Raw genomic sequence first — 26,200 nt, 5'->3', positions numbered from 1 at the left:
AGAAACAGGGTGTCGCTGCTGTGGTGGCTGCAGAGGGCTCATCTACTAGAGGGCCGCAGATTCGGAATACAGGACTGGGTCCTGGTGACCACGGATGCCAGCCTTCGGGGCTGGGGTGCAGTCACACAGGGAAGAAATTTCCAAGGAGATTTCGCTTCACATAAATATTCTGCAGCTAAGGGCCATTTACAATGCCCTAAGCCAAGCAAGGCCCCTGCTTCAGAACCAGCCGGTACTGATCCAATCAGACGACATCACGGCGGTCGCCCATGTAAATAGACAGGGCGGCACAAGAAGCAGGATGGCGATGGCAGAAGCCACAAGGATTCTCCGATGGGCGACCTACACCCAGGAGAATGGGGACTTCATCCAGAAGTTTTCCAAATGCGGGTAAACCGTTGGGAATGACCACGGGTGGACATGATGGCGTCCCGCCTCAACAAAAAGTTGAAAAGATATTGCGCCAGGTCAAGGGACCCTCAGGCGATCGCTGGGGACGCTCTAGTGACACAGTGGGTGTACCAGTCGGTTTATGTGTCTCCTCCTCTACCTCTCATACCCAAGGTACTGAGAATAATAAGAAGGCGAGGAGTGAAAACCATACTCGGGGTTCCGGATTGGCCATGAAGAGCTTGGTACCCGGAACTTCAAGAGATGCTGGCAGAGGACCCTTGGCCTCTGCCGCTCAGACAAGACCTGCTGCAGCAGGGACCCTGTCTGTTCCAAGACTTACCGCGGCTGCGTTTGACGGCATGGCGGTAGAACACCGGATCCTAAAGGAAAAGGGTATTCCGAAGGAAGTCATCCCTACCCTGATCATAGCCAGGAAGGATGTCACCGCAAGACATTATCGCCGCGTTTGGCGAAAATTTGTTGCTTGGCGGGAGGCCATGAAGGCCCCGACGGAGGAATTTCAACTATGTCGATTCCTGCACTTCCTGCAAGCAGGGGTGACGTTTGGGCCTCAAATTGGGGTCCATCAAGGTCCAGATTTCGGCTCTGTCGATTTTCTTCCAGAAAGAACTGGCTTCACTGCCTGAAGTTCAGACTTTGGTTAAAGGAGTACTACATATTCAGCCTCCTTTTGTGCCTCCTGTGGCACTTTTTGGATCTCAACGTGGTGTTGGATTTCCTAAAGTCGCATTGGTTGAGCCACTTAAAACCATGGAGCTAAAGTATCTCGCGTGGAAAGTGGTCATGCTGTTGGCCTTGGCCAGGCGTGTGTCAGAATTGGCGGCTTTGTCATGTAAAAGGCCTTATCTGATTTTCTATATGGATAGGGCAGAGTTGAGGACTCGTCCTCAGTTTCTCCCGAAGGTGGTCTCAGGTTTTCACTTGAACCAACCTATTGTGGTGCCTGCGGCTACTGGGGACTTGGAGGATTCCAAGTTGCTGGACGTAGTCAGGGCCCTGAAAATTTTATTTTTCCAGGACGGCTGGAGTCAGGAAAACTGACTCGCTGTTTATCCTGATGGCACCCAACAAGCTGGGTGCTCCTGCTTCTAAGCAGTCTATTGCGCGCTGGATTTGTAGCACTATTCAGCTGGCGCATTCTGCGGTAGGATTACCGCAGCCTAAATCAATAAAAGCCCATTCCACAAGGACGGTGGGCTCATCTTGGGCGGCTGCCCAAGGGGTCTCGGCTTTACAACTTTGCCGAGCAGCTACTTGGTCAGGGGCAAACACGAATTTGATACCCTGGCTGAGGAGGACCTGGAGTTCTCTCATTCGGTGCTGCAGAGTCATCCGCACTCTCCTGCCCGTTTGGGAGCTTTGGTATAATCCCCATGGTCCTTACGGAGTTCCCAGCATCCACTAGGACGTCAGAGAAAATAAGAATTTACTTACCGATAATTCTATTTCTCGTAGTCCGTAGTGGATGCTGGGCACCCATCCCAAGTGCGGATTGTCTGCAATACTTGTACATAGTTATTGTTAACTAATCGGGTTCTTGTTGTGAGCCATCTATTCAGAGGCTCCTCTGTTATCATGCTGTTAACTGGGTTTCATATCACAAGTTGTACGGTGTGATTGGTGTGGCTGGTATGAGTCTTACCCGGGATTCAAAATCCTTCCTTATTGTGTACGCTCGTCCGGGCACAGTATCCTAACTGAGGCTTGGAGGAGGGTCATAGGGGGAGGAGCCAGTGCACACCAGATAGTCCTAAAGCTTTCTTTAGATGTGCCCAGTCTCCTGCGGAGCCGCTATTCCCCATGGTCCTTACGGAGTTCCCAGCATCCACTACGGACTACGAGAAATAGAATTATCGGTAAGTAAATTCTTATTATTTCCTGCCCGTGGCCAGAGTCTCGGTGAACGGGTTTGTATTGCACTCCTTCCCCTTGTCCAGTGGAACGAGACAAGGCTGCCCTCTCTCCCCGACTCTGTTTGCCATTGAACCTTTGGCGTGTTTAATTAGAGCTACTCATGATATTGTGGGTATTAGGGTGGGCGCTAGAGAGGATAAGATAGCGTTATACGCTGATGACCTCTTGCTCTTCGTGGATGATTGTTTCCTCCTTGCCAAAACTCCTTGATTTGATAACCAACTACGGACGCTTCTCCGGGCTCCAAATTAACTGGGATAAATCCACCATTACTCCACTTAGAGGCACGGTCCCGGTGGCCCCATTGATCCAAACCTCGCTTAAATGGGTAGATTCTTTCAACTACCTGGGTATATGGGTATCAAATGACCCTTGTACCTACGTTTCCCTTAATATTGTGCCACAGATGGTGTATCTCCGCTCGAAGGTCAAGGTTTGGGGAACTCTGCCCCTGACTGTTACTGGTAGGGTCAATTTGGTGAAAATGGTGTATTTGCCTAAACTCCTTTACGTCCTCCAGCAGTCCCCTATATACATTGCCTTAAAAATATTCAGACAGATTGATAGTCTGCTGTCTTCCTTGATCTGGGCCAGCAGGAAAGCGCGGTTGAGACTTGACATCTTGTCCAGACCGAGAGTGTTGGGAGGCTTGGCTCTTCCTATCTTTCGATTTTACTACTATGCTGCGCAGTTGGCGCATATATGGGAGTGGGTGACTGCTTCTGATGCTCTCACTATACACTCACAAATGCTTTTGCGGGTGTATCCTGACAGCTCTCCATTGCAGATGCTTCTCTGTGGGAACCCAAAAGTGTCCAAGGTCCCTATAATAAAACAGGCCATTCTTGTATGGAAACAGGTACATGTTATCCTATTGGGCCAAGGTATTGACCCAGATACTCCTCTGGACAATTCTTTCGGCTTTCCAGAATTGGCCTCGCTGCAGACTGGGGAGGTGTGGGGGAGTGAGATCCCTGGGACACTTGTATAACGATGGTATACTGAAATCCTTCCTGCAACTCCAACAGGATTACAGTGTACCCTCCTCTCATTTCCACCGCTACCTGCAATTGAGACATGCGATTAACGCACAATTTCCCGTTACTCCGATGATTACTGACTCCACCGGTCAAATCTCTCCTGCAATCCCTGGGGAACGGACATCTGGGGGGTAAATTTACTAAGATGGGAGTTCTATTAAAGATGGGATGTTGCCCATAGCAACCAATCAGATTCCAGGTATTATCTTCTAGAAGGTGCTAGATAAATGAGAAGTAGAGTCTGATTGGTTGCTATGGGCAACATCCCATCTTAAATAGAACTCCCATTTTAGTAAATTTACCCCCTGGTGTCCAACATTTATACAGGCATGCTTCGTTCTCACTACTCTAACCCGTTATCCCTTCTTAGGAATAAATGGGAATCTGACCTGGGTGCCATTTCTGATGAGGTATGGGAGGGTGCTTTATGTTCTCCACGATTCTCTACCACCACTAGATACCAACAAATCCAACTGTTTATATTACACAGAGTATATATGACACCAGTGCGATTGAGCCATATAGGGGGTACTCATTCCACCAGATGTCCTAAATGTGGTAGTCTGGACGCAGATCTCTGGCACATTATCTGGCTTTGCCCCAATATTGCTGTATTCTGGTCAGGGGTTATTAACGCCCTGGTGTCGACTGGAATTCCCTCGTCAATATGCTCCCCGTTGACATGTGTGTTATTAGCTGTGGAGGAAGATGCCCTGGACCCCCCTGCCAGAAGATATGTAATTAATCTATGTGGCCTGGCCAAGGTGTGTATAGCCAGGCTTTGGCTAGCCAAAGATACGCCCACATTGAGGTCCTGGGTCTCACTTGTAAATGATACGGCCTCACACAAGAAATATGTATACTTAGCTAGAAAAGCAAGGAAAAAGTATCAAGACCTGTGGGGTAGATGGCTTGAATCTCCATACTCCCTGAACCGGAGTGTCTGAGCGCTCACCATTGCGAGCTCCGTATCTAGATATCTGGGGGACTGGATATGTAATTGAAGGCTAGAGTGGGTCTGTGAACATGGATGTGCATCGTGTGAGTTGCCTATCCTTTCTGTGTGTTGCTCCTTGGGGCCTGCGGCCGGCAGCTCCTTTGCCCGTGATGTTGCTCTGTGATTGTTATATGATTTTGATTTGTTGTCACAAACGAATATGTATATGGTATAATATATTTGTGTGCTCCATGCTAACCCGCAAACTCAGTCCTAATTCGTAATTTGTGTTTCGGAATTTAAGCCTGTACCTCTTTCTGATAGAAATGTATGTTACAAATGATGGGAATCTGCGCATTCCCTAGGATAGGATTTGTTCTGGTTTAGTTTATGTTTTTGTTTTCTTGGAATACAGAAAATCAATAAAAAGTATTGAATTTTAAAAAAAAAGATTTGACTCTAAAAAATGATTAGATACAAAGAAGATATTTAACATATATTCTTTGTATTTTCCATATACGTTAGTATGACAGGAAAGGCTCTGACTCACCTGACCGCACGTCACTGCCATACCCCACAACTACGCTTTCCCAATCACTGTGCCCTCCGTCATTTTTTTTCTGGATCCGCCCCTGCCAACCAATCAGCACTGAAGTAACATTTATAATGTGCATATTATAAAATTATACAGAGCAGCTGAGTGGTTGCCATGGGCAACTTCTCCACTGCTCCATGAATAGACCCCTTCATACGGTCAGCATCTTGGTAGAAGTGTATCTCTGGCTTCCCACAGCGGGACTCGTGCGGTGGCCATCTTTGACAAATGCAGAGGTGAGCAGCTGCAGCTCTCTTTACCTCCGGTACTAGCTTCTGGTGCCCTTTGTAATGAAAAGTGCCCCTGCTGCTCTGACCTTACCTGGCCCAATTTAAAGTGCAGTATATAGGTGCCCAGTGCAGGGTGTGTGTTTGATGGGGATAGCTGCACCTCGGTGTCTCCCCTCTCCATTCACAGTGCTCTTGTGTGGCAGAGGGCTGCATGCGCCACTTTTTTTTTTATTTTTTTACTGTATGCTACCAATGCCCTGTCCTGGCTCTGCATTGATAGCTTCCATGCAATACCAGTTGGTCTAGTATAACTGGCTGTTGTATGGGCAGCTGCATCTACCTTTTAGTTGCATCGTATCGGGGAGCCCCTTTGTGTGCTTACGTACAGAGAGTTAGAGCACTACAACTCTGCCAGATGTAGTCTTCTACCCTCATGGACTTTCTGGATGCCTTCCTATACTCACCCTTGTTCTGAAATGATTTGATCCGGACACCTATAGAGTAAGCCTCAGCGTTGCGATCCATTTAGCTTTCTTGAATACTTCTATTGTTTCCTCTCATCATGCCGCCTAAGAAACACAAAGTCTCCAAGTCCGTGTCGCAAGTGGCTTTCTTTAAACCTTCACCTCAGCGCACTCAAGTGGCTTCTAAACCGGCTGTCGGTGCAAAACCTCACCCTCCTACTGCAACATCTTTGTCTCCAATCCACAGTGATGTTGCTTCACCCGCGTTGGGAGATAATGATGCCTTAACAGTTGGCACTATGAAGCTCCTTTTGACCCAATTCAAAGAAGACGTTGCGGCAGACTTTCATTCTACGCTACAAGCTTGCCAACAATCCATTGACGACCTTGGAGAACGTACAGATCACTTGGAATTGAAAATGGGAGAACTGGTGAGATTTCACAATGATCTAATCGTTTCACATGATACCCTTGAGGGCGAGGTGGCACTTCTACGTGATAAACTTGCTGACTTGGTGGACGGGTCTTAAATTATGGGGTGTCCCTGAAACAGTTTCTAACAGTAGTCTTCACAATGTCGCTTTTGGACTGTTCAAGAAACTGCTACCATCAGCTTCTACCTCGTATCTGCTTACAGACTGTATTCATAAAGTGCCGAAAGCTAAGTATGCTCCGGATGGAGTTCTCCGTGTGTCTTAATGAGGATTCATTTTTTCCATATTAAGGAAGCTCTGCTTAAAGCGGCCAGACCTTCGTCTGACTCTGCGGAGATCTTAGGTTCTTTACAACTTTTTGGAGACTTCTCTCGGGCTACGATGGCTTAAAGACGCTCATTCCAGCCTATTACATCTGTCCTTCAGAAGGAAAATATAGTCTACAGATGGGGCTTTCCGACCAGGCTGATTTCTCGCGAGGGATCTACTGTATCAGTTGCCTCAGTGGAAGATGGCATGAGGCTCCTCGCTAGATGGAATTTGTCTGGAAGTTTGGGTACCTCTTCCCCTGCTCAGCCAGACTGGGTGACAGTGGGGCAGCGATAGTGATTATTAGCATTTACACTGATCTGTGAGAGTTCTATTGCCGTTGAAGTTATGTTGACTTTTTTTGCTTGATAACTTTCTCGGTCACTATGACTGTCACATACGCATTTGCCTTGCATTACCTTTCGTACAGGTTAGTGTGTTTGTTATACTTTCTCTCTTTCGGACATTAACTAGAGGGCCCGATCCTCCTGACATAGTTGTCTGTGACCTCTAAGGGTTCTGGTGTGCGTTCAGTCTTCCCTAATGTTAGGTGAGTGTGAAGTCGGCAGCCACTACCCACCTTGTATTCTCTGGCGCCTTACTATGACTCCCCTTGGAGACTATTTTTGTTCTTTTTCCATGTCTCCCCTCATGTGTCTTGTGCGTTTCCTTTTCCCAATGTACATCGACCAACGTTTGCAACTGTTTACATTTCATTTGTTGTATGTTATGGCTTTCTTCCTGAACGTTTCTTATGGTTAACATTTTCTCACTGAATGCCAAAGGCTTAAACTCTCCGCAGAAGCAGAAATTAGCTTTATCAACCTTTCACAAGATGAAGGCACATATAGTGGAGGTTCAAGAAACCCACTTTAAGAATTCTGATCCTCCCCGTTTACTTGATGCTCGATACCCTCATTGCTACATGGCCAATGGTCCTAGTAAACAGGCAGGAGTAGCCATTCTGATATCTTTACATTGTCCCTTTACTCTAGTCTCCCAATATGCAGATCCAGGGGGGAGGTACCTAATTCTATTTGGCCGTTTAGACGATACTGGTGTCACTCTGGTCTCATATTATGCTCCCAACTCCAGGCAATTACCCTTTTGTAGGAAATTTTGCTCAGTCTTCCAGAACAATGTTAAAGTAGCTCTTATGATTATTGGAGACTTTAATATGGTCCTTGACCCAAATGTAGATAGATCTTGATCAACAGCTTTGAGATCTGTTGCACCCCTAGAATCCTCAAATAGTTTTCGTAATCTGCTAAGGGAATATGATTTGTATGACGCATGGCGCTCTAAACACCCCACTGTTCGAGATTACTCGTATTACTCCCATGTGCTCCGATCCTATTTCAGGATTGATCTAGTACTGACGGATAGATGGACTCTGTCGTCCATTCGACGGATTGATATATTGCCCATTACGTGGTCTGATCATTCTCCTCTTTTTGTTTCTTGGGATTTAGGTGAGCGTAGGGTCGCTCCTGGCCCGTGGAGGCTTGGTAATTTTATCCTGACTCAGCTGGAGGCTCAACAGGCTATTCAAAAGTCCATTTCCCTTTACCTAAATACCAACCACGCCGAAGACACCAACATTTTTAATCATTGGTGTTCTCTTAAGGCAGCGATACGTGGCTCGGCTATCCAAACCGCAGTCAGGATTAAGAAATTTATAACCGTAATTTTGAATTAGCTGAAAGAGAGGCTGCTACTTTGGAGGCTGCTCCGACTGACAAGTCTCTTTTTCGAAAACTTCTTTTAGCACGAGAGGCAGTTAACACCTTTTCTTTGCAAGAAGTTAGCCGGAATTTATCTCGCCTTAATCAACGTTTTTATGTGTTTGGCAATAAAGCCGGACGTTTGATAGCTCGGAAGCTGAGAGGTCACCGTGCACAGACACGGATCCATTTTGTATATAATCCTAATGGCTCTAAAGTCTCAGATCCATTTGATATAGCAAATACCTTTGCAGAGTACTACTCTGTTATATAACTTGCGGACTGACCCAGATACCCCCCGGCCGTTAGACTCTGATATAAATAACTTTGAGTGGTCTGGATCTGCCTGTTCTTGACTCTGCTGCCTCTCAATCTCTTTGCGCTCCCTGGTCCCTTTCTGAGGTGGAAACAGCTATTTATACGTTGCCGGCTGATAATGCCCCAGGTCCAGATGGATATCCGATTAATTTTTAAAAGTGTTATAAAACTAGTTTAGCACCGTTGCTATTAGCGGTTTTTAATGAAGCCTCTCGCACCAAGTGCTTTCCTAGAGAAATGCTTGAGGCCCAAATAGTGGCTATTCTGAAACCTGGTAAGACTACTACCTCAGTACACAATTACCGACCCATTGCACTCTTAAACACGGACGTTAAACTATTCGCCAAATTGATCGCTATGCGCCTTGGTCCACTTCTCCCCTCATTGATTGCACCTGACCAGGTTGGGTTTGTTGCGGGTAGGCAAGCTCCGGATAACACTCGCAGAGTGTTCAATATCATAGAATATTGCGACTTTACAAATGAGCCTTTATTGATTCTGTCCCTCGACGCTGAAAAGGCGTTCAACAGCTTGCATTGGGGTTACTTACATTCTGTATTGTCGCAATTTGGCTTCCAGGGTAGCTTTCTGAATTCCATGTTGGCATTATATTCGACTCCCTCCACGAAGGTTATTTGTGAATGGATGTCTCTCCTCGGGTTTCGACCTTACTAATGGCACCAGACAAGGATGTCCGTTGTCCCCTCTTATTTTTGCTCTGGCAATTGAGCCTCTAGCTGAGAGGACTAGATCCACTGAGGGTATTAGAGGACCTCTGATAGGTGGATCTTCCCACACAATTAGCCTTTTTGCTGATATATTATTATGCTTACTGGACCCGGCTTCATCTCTCCCACAGCTTCATATAGTTCTTGACATGTATACTAATATTTCTTTCTATAAACTGAATACATCTAAGACTGAGGCTCTTCCTTTTAATGTCCCAGATTCAACTCTTACATTGCTCAAGGATAGATATAGATATGCATGGCAAACTAGATCCATTAAATACTTGGGAGTTCACTTGGCTAGGGATAGTGATCTGTTTGACTGTAATTATAACTTTATTGCTGAACGCCTTTGAGAAATTGGGCAAAGACTGGTTGGTTCATGAGATATCGTGGTTGGGGCGAGTTGCAGCTGCTAAGATGATTCTGCTCCCTAAACTTATGTACCTTTTTTGTGCAATACCTAGACCCTTTCCTAAGTCTCTCAGCAATAAATTTAATAAGATCCTGTCCCAATATATTTGGAAAGGAGCTAGGCCCTGGATAGCACGACAAACGCTTGTCCTTCCAAAAACAGTAGGTGGTGTAGCCTATCCTGACCTTGACAGATACCATTCAGCATGTTTCATTAGCCAAGTTAGAGATTGGTTCGCAGACCAATCACCAAAACCTTGGGCGCTGATTGAGCATTCTTTTGCGAGTCCTTTAGTGCTCTCAGATCTGATATGGCTCCCGCCACAAGCTGTGCCTACATGGTGTGGTCCAGGTGATGTGATTAGGAACACTCTTGCTGTGTGGCATAGGATAGTTTCTACGGATACTGACATTCAGCTTCCTGCTCCTGACCTCTCTTTGTTAACTGTAGCATGGCTTATTCCTGACCCGAAGCTTGACTCATGGACTGTGTTGGGCCTTTCGAAGCTCACAAATGTTTTTATTGAGGGTAACTTTGCTTCTTTCTCCCAATTACAGACACATTTTAACGTCCCTACACAAGACTTTTACAAGTATCTGCAGCTACGTCATTGGTTGAACTCTTACCTTGGTAGGGCACCTGTTCCACCCCACTTCCCTAAATTGTTACATTCTAGATTGACTTCTCTTCATCACAGAGGCGGAATATCGAAATGGTATCTATACATTGTGTTGAACCTTAAATGTGGGAAACTACCTGCTCACGTTAAGTGGGAGAGGGATATAGCTAGGTTACTTCGAGAGGATGATTGGGACTCTATCTCACACTCTTGTTTTAAAATGTCCAAATACTTAAGCCATTCTGAGATGTATTATAAGCTATGTCAGAGGGCGGCAACATATATGGCCCACCTCCTCTCGCCACTGCTGGAGGTCCTGTGGCTCCATAGGGACCATCTATCATATATTCTGGGAATGCCCAGTTCTGAGGCCGCTCTGGACTGAAGTATTTTCTTATAAACGCTGTACTGAATGTAGCTGTACCCGCTGACCCTTTGGTTGCTTTATTTCACCCTTCTACCCAACCACTGCTTTGTGGAGATGCTTATACACTGCTCAAAAAAAATAAAGGGAACACTAAAATAACACATCCTAGATCTGAATGAATGAAATATTCTTATTAAATACTTTGTTCTTTACATAGTTGAATGTGCTAACAACAAAATCACACAAATTATCAATGGACATCAAATTTATTAACCCATGGAGGTCTGGATTTGGAGTCACACTCAAAATTAAAGTGGAAAAACACACTACAGGCTGATCCAACTTTGATGTAATGTCCTTAAAACAAGTCAAATTGAGGCTCAGTAGTGTCTGTGGCCTCCTCGTGCCTGTATGACCTCCCTACAACGCCTGGGCATGCTCCTGATGAGGTGGTAGATGGTCTCCTGAGGGATCTCCTCCCAGACCTGGACTAAAGCATCCACCAACTCCTGGACAGTCTGTGGTGCAACGTGGCATTGGTGGATGGAGCGAGACATGATGTCCCAGATGTGCTCAGTTGGATTCAGGTCTGGGGAACGGGCAGGCCAATCCATAGCATCAATGCCTTCGACTTGCAGGAACTGCTGCCACACTCCAACCACGAGGTCTAGCATGGTCTTGCATTAGGAGGAACCCAGGGCCAACCGCACCAGCATATGGTCTCACAAGGGGTGTGAGGATTTCATCTCGGTACCTAATGGCAGTCAGGCTACCTCTGGCGAGCACATGGAGGGCTGTGCGGCCCCCCCAAAGAAATGCCACCCCACACCATTACTGACCCACTGCCAAACCGGTCATGCTGGAGGATGTTGCAGGCAGAACGTTCTCCTTGGCGTCTCCAGACTCTGTCACATGTGCTCAGTTTGAACCTGCTTTCATCTGTGAAGAGCACAGGGCGCCAGTGGCGAATTTGCCAATCTTGATGTTCTTTTGCAAATGCCAAACATCCTGCACGGTGTTGGGCTGTAAGAACCCCCACCTGTGGGCGTCAGGCCCTCATACCACCCTCATGGTGTCTGTTTCTGATCGTTTGAGTAGACACATGCACATTTGTGGCTTGCTGGAGGTCATTTTGCAGGGCTCTGGCAGTGCTCCTCCTTGCACAAAGGCGGAGGTAGCGGTCCTGCTGCTGGGTTGTTGCCCTCCTACGGCCTCCTCCACGTCTCCTGATGTACTGGCCTGTCTCCCGGTAGCGCCTCCATGCTCTGGACACTACGCTGACAGACACAGCAAACCTTCTTGCCACAGCTCACATTGATGTGCCATCCTGGATGAGCTGCACTACCTGAGCCACTTGTGTGGGTTGTAGGGAGGTCATACAGGCATGTGGAGGCCACAAACACTACTGAGACTCATTTTGACTTGTTTTAAGGACATTACATTAAAGTTGGATCAGCCTGTAGTGTGTTTTTCCACTTTAATTTTGAGGGTGACTCCAAATCCAGACCTCCATGGGTTAATAAATTTGATTTCCATTGATCATTTTTGTGATTTTGTTGTCAGCACATTCAACTATGTAAAGAACAAAGTATTTAATAAGAATATTTCATTCATTCAGATCTAGGATGTGTTATTTCTCTGACGTCCTAGTGGATGCTGGGAACTCCGTAAGGACCATGGGGAATAGCGGCTCCGCAGGAGACTGAAAGCTTTAGGACTACCTGGTGTGCACTGGCTCCTCCCCCTATGACCCTCCTCCAAGCCTCAGTTAGATTTTTGTGCCCGGCCGAGAAGGGTGCACACTAGGGGCTCTCCTGAGCTTCTTAGTGAAAGTTTAGTTTTAGGTTTTTTATTTTCAGTGAGACCTGCTGGCAACAGGCTCACTGCATCGCGGGACTAAGGGGAGAAGAAGCGAACCTGCCTGCTTGCAGCCAGCTTGGGCTTCTTAGGCTACTGGACACCATTAGCTCCAGAGGGACCGAACACAGGCCCAGCCTCGGAGCTCGGTCCCAGAGCCGCGCCGCCGGCCCCCTTACAGAGCCAGAAGCAAGAAGAGGTCCGGAAAAATCGGCGGCAGAAGACATCCGTCTTCAACAAGGTAGCGCACAGCACTGCAGCTGTGCGCCATTGTTACTCAGGCACACTTCGGTCACTGAGGGTGCAGGGCGCTAGTGGGGGGCGCCCTGAGCAGCAATGTAAACACCTTGGCTGGCAAAAATACACCACATATAACCCCCAGGGCTATATGGATGTATTTTAACCCCTGCCAGAACTCACCAAAAAGCGGGAGAAAAGGCCGCCGAGAAGGGGGCGGAGCCTATCTCCTCAGCACACGGGCGCCATTTTCCATCACAGCTCCGCTGGAAGGACGTCTCCCTGACTCTCCCCTGCAGTCCTGCACTACAGAAAAGGGTAAAAAAGAGAGGGGGGCACTAATTTGGCGCAGTTTCTAATAATAACAGCAGCTATAAGGGAAAAGCACATTTTATAGTGGTATTCCTGTATATATATATATATATATATATATATATATATATATATATATATATATAGCGCTCTGGTGTGTGCTGGCATACTCTCCCTCTGTCTCCCCAAAGGGCTAGTGGGGTCCTGTCCTCTATCAGAGCATTCCCTGTGTGTGTGCTGTGTGTCGGTACGTTTGTGTCGACATGTATGAGGAGGCGGAGCAATTGCCTGTAATGGTGATGTCACCCCCTAGGGGGTCGACACCTGAGTGGATGAGCTTATGGAAGGAATTAGACAGTGTCAGCTCTTTACAAAAGACAGTTGATGACATGAGACAGCCGGCTACTCAGCTTGGGCCTGTCGGGGCGTCTCAAAGGCCATCAGGGGCTCTAAAGCGCCCGTTACCTCAGATGGCAGATACAGATGCCGACACGGATACTGACTCCAGTGTCCGCGGTGAAGAGACGAATGTGACTTCCAGTAGGGCCACACGTTACATGATTAAGGCAATGAAAGATGTTTTACACATTTCTGATATTACAAGTACCACTAAAAAGGGTATTATGTTTGGTGAGAAAAAACTACCCGTAGTTTTTCCTGAATCTGATGAATTAAATGAAGTGTGTGATGAAGCGTGGGTTTCCCCCGATAAAAAACTGATAATTCCTGAAAAGTTATTGGCATCATACCCTTTCCCGCCAGAGGTTAGGGCACGTTGGGAAACACCCCCTAGGGTGGATAAAGCGCTCACACGCTTGTCAAAACAGGTGGCACTACCGTCTCCTGATACGGCCGCCCTTAAGGAACCTGCTGACAGAAAGCAGGAGAATATCCTAAAATGTATATACACATATACTGGTGTTATACTGTGACCAGCAATCGCCTCAGCCTGGATGTGCAGTGCTGGGGTGGCTTGGTCGGATTCCCTGACTGAAAATATTGATACCCTGGATAGGGACAGTATATTACTGACTATATTGCATTTAAAAGATGCATTTTTATATATGCGTGATGCACAGAGGGATATTTGCCGACTGGCATCAAGAGTAAGTGCGCTGTCCATTTCTGCCAGAAGAGGGTTATGGACGAGGCAGTGGTCAGGTGATGCGGATTCCAGAAGGCATATGGAAGTATTGCCTTATAAAGGGGAGGAGTTATTTGGGGTAGGTCTATCAGACCTGGTGGCAACGGCTGGGAAATCCACATTTTTACCCCAGGTAGCCTCTCAACATAAGAAGACGCCGTATTATCAGGCGCAGTCCTTTCGGCCCCATAAGGGCAAGCGGGCAAAAGGTTCCTCATTTCTGCCCCGTGGCAGAGGAAGAGGAAAAAGGCTGCAGCAGACAGCCAGTTCCCAGGAACAGAAGCCCTCTCCCGCCAAGTCCTCAGCATGACGCTGGGGCTTTACAAGCGGACTCAGGCACGGTGGGGGCCCGTCTCAAGAATTTCAGAGCGCAGTGGGCTCACTCACAAGTGACCCCGGGATCCTTCAGGTGGTATCTCAGGGGTACAAATTAGAATTCGAGACGTCTCCCCCTCGCCGTTTTCCTAAAGTCTGCTTTACCGACGTCTCCCTCCGACAGGGAGGCGGTATATAAGCCATTCACAAGCTGTATTCTCAGCAGGTGATAATCAAGGTACCCCTCCTGCAACAGGGAAAGGGGTATTATTCCACGCTGTTGGCGATACCGAAGCCGGACGGCTCGGTGAGACCTATTGTAAATCCAAAATCTTTGAACACTTACATACAGAGGTTCAAATTCAAGATGGAGTCACTCAGAGCAGTGATTGCGAACCTGGAAGAAGGGGATTATATGGTGTCTCTGGACATCAAGGATGCTTACCTCCATGTCCCAATTTACCCTTCTCATCAAGGGTACCTCAGGTTTGTGGTACAGAACTGCCACTATCAGTTTCAGACGCTGCCGTTTGGATTGTCCACGGCACCCCGGGTCTTTACTAATGTAATGGCCGAAATGTTGATACTCCTCCGAAGGAAAGGAGTTTTTAATTATCCCTTACTTGGACGATCTCCTGGTAAGGGCGAGATCCAGGGAACAGTTGGTAGTCGGCTTAGCACTATCGCAAGTAGTGCTGCGGCAGCACGGTTGGATTCTCAATATCCCAAAATCGCAGCTGATCCCGACGACACGTCTTCTATTCCTAGGGATGATCCTGGACACAGTCCAGAAAAAGGTGTTTCTCCCGGAGGAGAAAGCCGGGGAGTTATCCGAGCTAGTCAGAAACCTCCTAACACCAGGCCAAGTCTCAGTGCATCAATGCACAAGGGTCCTGGGAAAAATGGTGGCTTCCTACGAAGCAATCCCATTTGGCAGATTCCACGCAAGAACATTCCAGTGGGATCTGCGGGACAAATGGTCCGGATCGCATCTTCAGATGCATCAGCAGATAACCCTGTCCCCAAGGACAAGGGTGTCTCTCCTGTGGTGATTGCAGAGTGCTCATCTTCTAGAGGGCCGCAGATTCGGCATTCAGGACTGGGTCCTGGTGACCACAGATGCCAGCCTGCGAGGCTGGGGAGCAGTCACACAGGGAAGAAAATTCCAGGGCTTGAGGTCAAGCCTGGAGACATCACTTCACATAAATATTCTGGAGTTAAGGGCCATTTACAATGCTCTAAGCCAAGCAAGACCTCTGCTTCAAGGTCAGCCGGTGCTGTTCCAGTCGGACAACATCACAGCAGTCGCCCACGTAAACAGACAGGGCGGCACAAGAAGCAGGAGGGCAATGGCAGAAGCTGCAAGGATTCTTCGCTGGGCGGAAAATCATGTAATAGCACTGTCAACAGTGTTCATTCCGGGAGTGGACACGACCTCCACCCGGGAGAGTGGGGACTTCATCCAGAAGTCTTCCACATGATTGTGAACCGTTGGGAAAAACCAATGGTGGACATGATGGCGTCCCGCCTCAACAAAAAACTGGACAGGTATTGCGCCAGGTCAAGGGACCCTCAGGCAATAGCTGTGGACGCTCTGGTAACACCGTGGGTGTACCAGTCGGTGTATGTGTTCCCTCCTCTGCCTCTCATACCCAAGGTACTGAGAATTATAAGACGGAGAGGAGTAAGAACTATACTCGTGGCTCCGGGTTGGGCCAAGAAGGACTTGGTACCCGGAACTTCAAGAGATGCTCACAGAGGACCCGTGGCCTCTGCCTCTAAGAAGGGACCTGCTCCAGCAAGGCCCCTGTCTGTTTCAAGACTTACCGCGGCTGCGTTTGACGGCATGGCGGTTGAACGCCGGATCCTAAAGAAAAAAGACATTCCGGAGGAAGTCATCCCTACCCTGATCAAAGCCAGGAGGGATGTGACCGCAAAACATTATCACCGCATTTGGCGAAAATATGTTGCGTGGTGCGAGGCCAGGAAGGCCCCAACGGAGGAATTTCAACTGGGTCGATTCCTGCATTTCCTGCAAACAGGAGTGTCTATGGGCCTCAAATTGGGGTCCATTAAGGTTCAAATTTCGGCCCTGTCGATTTTCTTCCAGAAAGATCTGGCTTCAGTTACTGAAGTCCAGACATTTGTCAAGGGAGTGCTGCATATACAGCCTCCTTTTGTGCCTCCAGTGGCACCTTGGGATCTCAATGTAGTTTTGGGGTTCCTCAAATCACATTGGTTTGAACCACTTAAATCTGTGGATTTAAAACATCTCACATGGAAAGTGGTCATGCTGTTGGCCCTGGCTTCGGCCAGGCGCGTGTCAGAATTGACGGCTTTATCCTGTAAAAGCCCTTATCTGATTTTCCATTCGGACAGGGCGGAATTGAGGACTCGTCCTCAGTTTCTCCCAAAGGTGGTGTCAGCGTTTCACCTGAACCAGCCTATTGTGGTGCCTGCGGCTACTAGGGACTTGGAGGACTCCAAGTTGCTGGACGTTGTCAGGGCCCGGAAAATATGTTTCCAGGACGGCTGGAGTCAGAAAATCTGACTCGCTGTTTATCCTGTATGCACCCAACAAGCTGGGTGCTCCTGCTTCTAAGCAGACTATTGCTCGTTGGATTTGTAGTACAATTCAGCTTGCACATTCTGTGGCAGGCCTGCCACAGCCAAAATCTGTAAAAGCCCATTCCACAAGGAAGGTGGGCTCATCTTGGGCGGCTGCCCGAGGGGTCTCGGCTTTACAACTTTGCCGAGCAGCTACTTGGTCAGGAGCAAACACGTTTGCTAAATTCTACAAATTTGATACCCTGGCTGAGGAGGACCTGGAGTTCTCTCATTCGGTGCTGCAGAGTCATCCGCACTCTCCCGCCCGTTTGGGAGCTTTGGTATAATCCCCATGGTCCTTACGGAGTTCCCAGCATCCACTAGGACGTCAGAGAAAATAAGAATTTACTTACCGATAATTCTATTTCTCGTAGTCCGTAGTGGATGCTGGGCGCCCATCCTAAGTGCGGATTGTCTGCAATACTTGTACATAGTTATTGTTACAAAAATCGGGTTATTATTGTTGTGAGCCATCTTTTCAGAGGCTCCTCTGTTATCATGCTGTTAACTGGGTTCAGATCACAGGTTGTACGGTGTGATTGGTGTGGCTGGTATGAGTCTTACCCGGGATTCAAAATCCTTCCTTATTGTGTACGCTCGTCCGGGCACAGTATCCTAACTGAGGCTTGGAGGAGGATCATAGGGGGAGGAGCCAGTGCACACCAGGTAGTCCTAAAGCTTTCAGTCTCCTGCAGAGCCGCTATTCCCCATGGTCCTTATGGAGTTCCCAGCATCCACTACGGACTACGAGAAATAGAATTATCGGTAAGTAAATTCTTATTTTTAGTGTTCCCTTTATTTTTTTTGAGCAGTGTATTATGGGTCATATTTTGATATCCACCAAAGCTGCTATAGCACAATTATGGAAGTCAGCCTCTGTGCCTAATGTACATCTCATTGTAAATAAGACCTATAAACATTTTCTGTTTGAAACTGCTAATAGTTCTTACTCTTCATCAGCCTCTTCAATACACATGAAGTGGTTTAAGTGGAGTGAATATAGGGAAAGTCAGGGTCACCTTACAATATATAATGAGCCTTTGGATTTAACTGTTTTGCATTCATCTGAAGAAGAATCGGACACTTGAATTGTCGAGATTTGGATGTTTTTGGATATTTCAGTTGGTATTTTTGATGTACCCCCATTCTCTTGCCCTCTTGTGTCATCCCTCTCTATAATTGTTTCTATATATGCTCAGTTTCACATTGTGTATTTTGTCTATGATGTTTTATCTTGTCATTGTTAAACCAATAAAAATCTATTATGCCAAAAAAAAGTATCTCTTGCCCGGTCCCTCCATAGAACACTTCCTTCCAGAACTGTACTTCACTCATCTCTGTGACAGCCAATTGGAACATGGTGTATTTATGACCAGAATGAAAGGTTTGCTAGAACTGTAAAAGGCTACACGAGTGCGCTTTTTGCACTGGTGAGGCTGTTGCAGAAGTTGCCATAGTATTATATCAGTCAGGCTCTGGAGATTAAATCATAATGTCATTCCATGGTGGAATTCATCTCCAAACAGAGCAATTAATGCTAGTCAGAAGGAAATCATGCAAGATGCAGATTCTCGTCAGTAATGAGTGCAAGCCCATCACTTATCACAGCTCAACCTCACACTGCTAAAGGCATATGTGAAATGGACAGCTGACTGTACATAGTGCTATAACTGTAAACTGTATAACAGTATTGCCAGCAAGAACACTAGTCTAATTTTGCTCAATATTCAAACTGTTCTTTGGAAAACTTCAGCATCAAAAATTCAACTTTAGTGTTTTTTTTTTTTGTTTTTTTTCCTAATCCATATTTAGAGCCGAGTTTGTTATCTATGCATACTCCAGTCCTACAGCGAACACACACAGCATAGACAGATTGGACTGGTGCCAGACGTAGAACAGGAGCTAGTGTTATCACAGCCAGAGTTTAGAATAGGAACCATTTTTTGCCATAAAAATCAGGCGGACGAACAAGTTACGCAGTGCTTGACTAGCCGATAAGACAAGCTGGATTCGCACTCTATCAAACATAAGTTGTGTGATTGACACTTACTGTAGTGATAATTGGTTCCTCCAGGAGCAGCTGTTAGATTGGTGTTATATACATTATAGGGGTACATGTACAAATTTACAGCGTTTACACCAGAAACAGCCACAGATTAAAAAATACATTGAAAAACAGGCTGCAGTTAAATGTATTCCTTGCATACAGCAATTGATATATTCTGATGCTGTGTTCTTTTTAAGCCCTGATCATCATCTGCAGCCTGACTGCCTTGTCCGGAATCCTTGTAGCGGCTCTGTGCTGGTACAGGTAAGTGACCAAGAGACACAAAACATTGTACCAAAGTCGTACTGGAAAGGTCACACAGCAGGAACTATTGTGTGAGCTGATCAGACTATACCTTAGTGCAGGGGTGGGGAACCTTCGGCCCTCCAGCTGTTGTTGAAATACACATACCAGCATGCCTTGCTACAGTTTTGCTATTTGGCCATGCTAAAACTGTTGCAGGGCATGCTGGGATGTGTAGTTCAACAGGGCCGAAGATTTCCAATCCCTGCCTTAGTGCATGGATAAATGACTTACTGTAATGTGTGACACGTAGCACATCTGGGAATAGGAAAATCTCCTCACCAGTCATACAAAGATTCATGCAGGAATAATGTAGATCCTCTCCTACACGTTACCAACAATTTACAGCGCTGTGAGACAATCTTGGGATCCCAATATGGAATCTCTTCACCTTTATCAAAACCTACATACTGCACACAATACAACAAAAAAACAAATACTAAAAAAATATGTATCACTGCTCACAAAGATATTAAATGTAACAAAAAAGAACTTCTGTATATGATAAACTATTATACTGCAGCTAGTGCTCATACAAAGGCACACCTCGAATCTGTTTAATAACCGTTCTGTGGAGGTTACTGACAGTGTACTGTCTGGGACATGCTCTCTCTATACAAGACGTCACTGTATGACATTACCTCCCTATTCAGTAGTCCATGTGGACAGGTATAAACCAGTTACATTGAATTGTGAAATTATATACGTACAAACTGCATTAAAGCATTGCACCCCCTCACCATTTATAAGCAGTATATTAGACCTAGAACATAGAATAAGCACCTGGCCCATCTAGTCTCCTATTAACATATACAGATTACGGTTATTATTTTTTTGTTGAAGCCAATTAACCTACCATCACATTATTAGATTGTTGGGTTATTCTGGTTTACCCCCCCCCCCCCCAAACAAACACGGGGAGAATATACAAACTCCACACAGCTAGGGCCACACAGAGTCGAATCCATGATGCCTCCGTGCTGTGAGGCAGTAATGCTAACCAGTACACCATCTGTACTGCCCTAAGGTCACGCTCCATTAGGTTTATGATCAGAGACGGGGCCTGTATCTCACTGCTTAGATAGTAGCTATAGGGGAATTATGTGCGTTTGTCATGAGGGATGACAAAAAGGGTTTCGGTCCACTAAAGCATGACCTGTACATAAAACAGCTCAGTACTTGATCTACATATGGGACAGTAATAGTGGGGAAATGGAATTGGCTCCAGTTCATCCATTGCCAAACTTTGTGATTTTTGATGTAAGTTTTAAAGGGACATTTTTATGGAAAGAAACGAGCCCGGTAGGCACCAAATCAACAGCACACACTCGTGTAGCACCAGGGGACAAGATTATACTCGTTTTAAACAGCATGTTGGCGATTTAGTATAATGAGACATTAAAACGTAACACTGGAGGGCCCTACACCTCACCGCGAACCAATATTATTGAAGATCTATATTTGTAGTGTTCCCATATAGTCCGAATTAACACTAGTAAATGAGGATGTGTTCGGCTTACCGGCACTGAGGAAGCCAGCAGTTGGTTAGGCTGCAGGTAGGAAGGGGTATGGGGAAGATGGATAGAATGCTTACCAAACAGGTGTCAGTCTTCTGACAGTCGGCATCCCATACCCAACCACTTAACGGAAATTCATTTTCAAAAAAATGCTCAGAAATTGTCTGGGTTTTATTTATGAGTGAATTAAGTGAAGAACATATATTTAAACCTTATCCAAATTGTAAAAAAAATAATAAAAATAAATAAATCTATAAATCTTTTTTTTATTTGAAAAAAATAAATAAAAAAAAATAAAGAAAGTGATTGTTTTATCAAACAGCAGAATCTTTGTAGTCACCATAGGAACATTGCGACTATCGAAAACATCACGCTCATCATTTTAAAAGCCAAGACAGCCACCAGGTCCACGGGGGGCTTGGGAGGGGGGGGTACCTCCGAGCTGCAGCAAGTTTCCCTTCCCTGCAGTTGCACACGCTGTTTATCTGTGTGACCACATCAGATAACCACTTGCCTGGCATGGTCACCAGCAAGTGCTTTAAGAGGACCACTGAGGAAGCATGTAGCCAAAACAATTAATATTTTACACTAGTGACCAAACCTATAACATTAGGTGACCACTCAATGCCTGGACCTCCGCCACAATGGACCCTGCGGCCAGTGAGGGGATGCCAGTACTGGGATCAGCAAATGCTGGGTAATTAATACACTGCTCAAAAAAATGAAGGGAACTCTTAAACAACACAATGTAACTCCAAGTCAATCACACTTCTGTGAAATCAAACTGTCCTCTTAGGAAGCAACACTGATTGACAATCCATTTCACATGCTGTTGTGCAAATGGAATAGACAACTGGTGGAAATTATAGGCAATTAGCAAGACACCCCCAATAAAGGAGTTGTTCTGCAGGTGGTGACCACAGACCACTTCTCAGCTCCTATGCTTTCTGGTTGATGTTTTGGTCACTTTTGAAAGCTGGCGGTGCGTTCACTCTAGTGGTAACATGAGAGGGGGTCTACAACCCACACAAGTGGCTCAGGTAGTGCAGCTCATCCAGGATGGCACATCAATGCGAGCTGTGGCAAGAAGGTTTGCTGTGTCTGTCAGCGTAGTGTCCAGAGCATGGAGGCGCTACCAGGAGACAGGCCAGTACATCAGGAGACGTGGAGGAGGCCGTAGGAGGGCAACAACCCAGCAGCAGGACCGCTACCTCCGCCTTTGTGCAAGGAGGAACAGGAGGAGCACTGCCAGAGCCCTGCAAAATGACCTCCAGCAAGCCACAAATGTGCATGTGTCTACTCAAACGTTCAGAAACAGACTCCATGAAGGTGGTATGAGGGCCAGACGTCCACAGGTGGGGGTTGTGCTTACAGCCCAACACCGTGCAGGATGTTTGGCATTTGCCAGAGAACACAAAGATTGGCAAATTCGCCACTGGCGCCCTGTGCTCTTCACAGATGAAAGCAGGTTCTCACTGAGCATATGTGACAGAGACGTGACAGTCTGGAAACGCCAAAGAGAACGTTCTGCCTGCAACATCCTCCAGCATGACCGGTTTGGCAGTGGGTCAGTAATGGTGTGGGGTGGCATTTCTTTGGGGTGCTGCACAGCGCTCCATGTGCTCACCAGAAGTAGCCTGACTGCTATTAGGTACAGAGATGAGATCCTCAGACCCCTTGAGACACCATATGCTGGCGCAGTTGGCCCTGGGTTCCTCCTAATGCAAGACAATGCTAGACCTCATGTGGCTGGAGTGTGTCAGCGGTTCCTGCAAGATGAAGGCATTGATGCTATGGACTGGCCCACCCGTTCCCCAGACCTGAATCCAATTGAGCACATCTGGGACATCATGTCTCGCTCCATCCACCAATGCCACGTTGCACCACAGACTGTCCAGGAGTTGGTGGATGCTTTAGTCCAGGTCTGGGAGGAGATTCCTCAGGAGACCATCCGCCACCTCATCAGGAGCATGCCCAGGCGTTGTAGGGAGGTCATACAGGCACGTGGAGGCCACACACACTACCGAGCCTCATTTTGACTTGTTTTAAGGACATTACATCAAAGTTGGATCAGCCTGTAGTGTGTTTTTCCATTTTCATTGTGAGTGTGACTCCAAATCCAGACCTCCATGGGTTAATAAATTTGATTTCCATTGATAATTTGTGTGATTTTGTTGTTAGCACATTCAACTATGTAAAGAACAAAGTATTTAATAAGAATATTTCATTCATTCAGATCTAGGATGTGTTATTTTAGTGTTCCCTTTATTTTTTTGAGCAATGTATATTCAGCCCCCGGTACAGAGGCTATTTCTATCCTGCTGGGATGGACAGAGCCTCTTCCCTACTAAGGTTTGTCTACACGCCGAGCAAATGGCGCATACAACGAATAAGACCATTACACAGTTCTGGAACAGTATGCTGCATTGCTTTTCAAGGGCTGCTGAATGTACCAAAACCAGATATAGAGGAGACTCATGGAGAGATAAAGTGCCAACCAATCAGCTTCTACCAGTTTGCCAGCACAACCTGTAAAATTACAGAAGTTGATTGGTTGGTACATCTCCCCCATAATCAGAAATGTTAAAATTTAAAAAAGGACATACAAAATATTACATTTTTAAAAAAAAATATTTTATGTTATACACTTTAGGTTTATGCACTTGAGCCATTGCATTACTTTATTCAACATCGAAACCTCAGATATTAAGCTCTTGTTGTAACTGTGCACACGAGGACTATACCAGCGACGCTGCCAGGCAGATGCAAGCAGTGCATGGTGGGACTTGTAGCACCACAGCAGGAGATACCTACGTAACCCAGCATGCCTCAAAACAACTAATGACTACACAGTTGATTAAGTCAGGCGGTAAAGCAACGTTTATGTCAGAGCCAGATGCCATTCGTCCATATCTCTGTTTCCTTGCTTGTCTAGGTTGCAGAAAGAGGTGCGACTGGCACAAGAGATGGCATATAAAGCCTACAAGGGCAGCCGGCAGCACCCCTGCCAGAGGGTAAGGCACAATCCGTACCGAGGTGCATGCTGGGTATTGAACACAGACCGTGGAAGGGTAAGGATGTAGTGTGGCCTACACACAGATCGTTCTAACAGCTGGTTCTGCCACTTCTGTTCTCCCCAGCCATCTGCAGATCAGATGTCTCAGTACATACAGCACTACAGCAGCCAGAAGAAGCACTTCCAGGTCCAGGAGAGGTGAGGGAAAGTGTGTGAGCATGGTGGTATTTCTGCCCCATTTATCAAGCCTTGGAGAGTGATAAATAGCTCTGTGATAAACTACCAACCAATCCACTACTAACTTCCATATTACAGGCTGTTTGAAACATGACAGTTAGGAGCTGATTGGCTTGTACTTTTTCACCGTGCTATTTATCATTCTCCAAGGCTTGGAAAATCTGGGCTTAAGAGGGACCTGTACTAAGCAGTGATAAAAGTGGAGAAGTGAGCCAGTGGATAAATTGCCCATGGCAACCAATCAGCTGCTCTGTATACTTTTATAGTAAGCAAATTACAAATGTTAAGTCACTGCTGATTGGTTGCCATGGGCAATTTATCCACTGGCTCACTTCTCCACTTTTATCACTGCTTAGTACATATTCCTCTAAGTCCCTTGTTACATTAATCTTTTTCCATTGGTGCTAGTGGGCAGTCTATACGTATATATATATTTGCATGCTTAGTCTCTCAGAAGGCTTGTCTTACATTTGTCATTCTCATTTTCCCCCTAACCTCCGGCTAGCTGCAGGAAGCCTTGCCCGCAGCTCTCCACCGACTCAGAGGCCGACGCAGAGGAGTTTGACATCTACGAGTGCCCCGGACTAGCACCGGTGCGTTTACAGAGCAAACCACACATTTAACGAGAGCTGAGATGGAACGGGCTGGTCTCTGCAAAACTATGTCTAACTGACTCTTTTCTCCACAGACCGGCGAAATGGAGATCCACAACCCTTTGTTTGACCCATCAAGGACTGATCAGTAACGTGGTGTGCAACCTGAAAAGTGTATATTATAAGCTTAACTTTATAAAGTGTATATCTGCAAGTATTCCATAGGACTGGCGTCCATTCAAGTTTTAGTATGGTGATTAGTTATTTCTATACCCAAGAACATCAATTAGGATATCCATATGAAGACTATGCATCCGGACTAGTGTGAACACCCAATAGTTGGAGTACCCATTTCCCTACAGAAGCCCGGCAGGCAGTACCGCTGTGCTTTTTAGAAATAGAAACACTCCCGCACCAGGAAAAGTTTATTAGGAATGTATACCACGTGATATTGTAAACCTAAAAATAGGATTTTACTTACCGGTAAATCTATTTCTCGTAGTCCGTAGAGGATGCTGGGACTCTGTAAGGACCATGGGGAATAGACGGGCTCCGCAGGAGATCGGGCACTTTAAGAAAGCTTTGGATTCTGGGTGTGCACTAGCTCCTCCCTCTATGCCCCTCCTCCAGACCTCAGTTAGGGAAACTGTGCCCAGGGGAGATGGACAGTACGAGGAAGGATTTTTGTAAATCTATGGGCGAGATTCATACCAGCCACACCAATCACACCGTATAACTTGTGATAAACTACCCAGTTAACAGTATGAAAAACAACATAGCCTCGGTCCAACCGATAAAACTACAACGTAACCCTCATGTAAGCAATAACTATATACAAGTCATGCAGAAGAAGTCCGTACTTGGGACGGGCGCCCAGCATCCTCTACGGACTACGAGAAATAGATTTACCGATAAGTAAAATCCTATTTTCTCTAACGTCCTAGAGGATGCTGGGACTCCGTAAGGACCATGGGGATTATACCAAAGCTCCCAAACGGGCGGGAGAGTGCGGATGACTCTGCAGCACCGATTAAGCAAACAGGAGGTCCTCCTCAGCCAGGGTATCAAACTTATAGAACTTCGCAAAGGTGTTTGAACCCGACCAAGTAGCTGCTCGGCACAACTGTAATGCAGAGACCCCTCAGGCAGCCGCCCAAGAAGAGCCCACCTTCCTAGTGGAATGGGCCTTAACAGATTTAGGCAACGGCAATCCTGCCGTAGAATGCGCCTGCTGAATCGTGTTACAGATCCAGCGAGCAATAGTCTGCTTTGAAGCAGGAACGCCAACCTTGTTGGCCGCATACAGAACAAACAGAGCTTCAGTCTTCCTGATCCTAGCTGTTCTGGTCACATAAATCTTCAAAGCCCTGACCGCATCCAGGGACTCGGAATCCTCCAAGTCCCGTGAAGTCACAGGCACGACAATAGGTTGGTTCATATGAAAAGAGGAGACCACTTTTGGCAGAAATTGAGGACGAGTCCTCAACTCCGCCCTATCCACATGAAA

General features: G+C 46.4%; 1 protein-coding gene across 2 annotated transcripts in view; it reads left to right on the top strand.

Moving 5' to 3' along the window:
- Nucleotides 1-24,910, top strand: part of LOC134949462 (neural proliferation differentiation and control protein 1-like) — a 173,985-nt gene extending 149,075 nt beyond the window's left edge. For both annotated transcript variants that reach the window (XM_063938039.1, XM_063938040.1), the window contains 5 exons: nucleotides 19,225-19,291; nucleotides 23,783-23,861; nucleotides 23,988-24,061; nucleotides 24,606-24,693; nucleotides 24,789-24,910. In XM_063938039.1, coding sequence (XP_063794109.1) covers nucleotides 19,225-19,291; nucleotides 23,783-23,861; nucleotides 23,988-24,061; nucleotides 24,606-24,693; nucleotides 24,789-24,845 — 365 coding nt within the window. In that variant the 3' untranslated portion in view covers nucleotides 24,846-24,910. The remainder of the gene's footprint in view (nucleotides 1-19,224; nucleotides 19,292-23,782; nucleotides 23,862-23,987; nucleotides 24,062-24,605; nucleotides 24,694-24,788) is intronic.
- The last annotated feature ends 1,290 nt before the right edge of the window (nucleotides 24,911-26,200 follow it).

Source organism: Pseudophryne corroboree, chromosome 8 (genome assembly GCF_028390025.1).
Source record: "Pseudophryne corroboree isolate aPseCor3 chromosome 8, aPseCor3.hap2, whole genome shotgun sequence".
Lineage (NCBI taxonomy): Eukaryota > Metazoa > Chordata > Amphibia > Anura > Myobatrachidae > Pseudophryne > Pseudophryne corroboree.
This window is presented reverse-complemented; position numbering and strand designations above follow the sequence as displayed.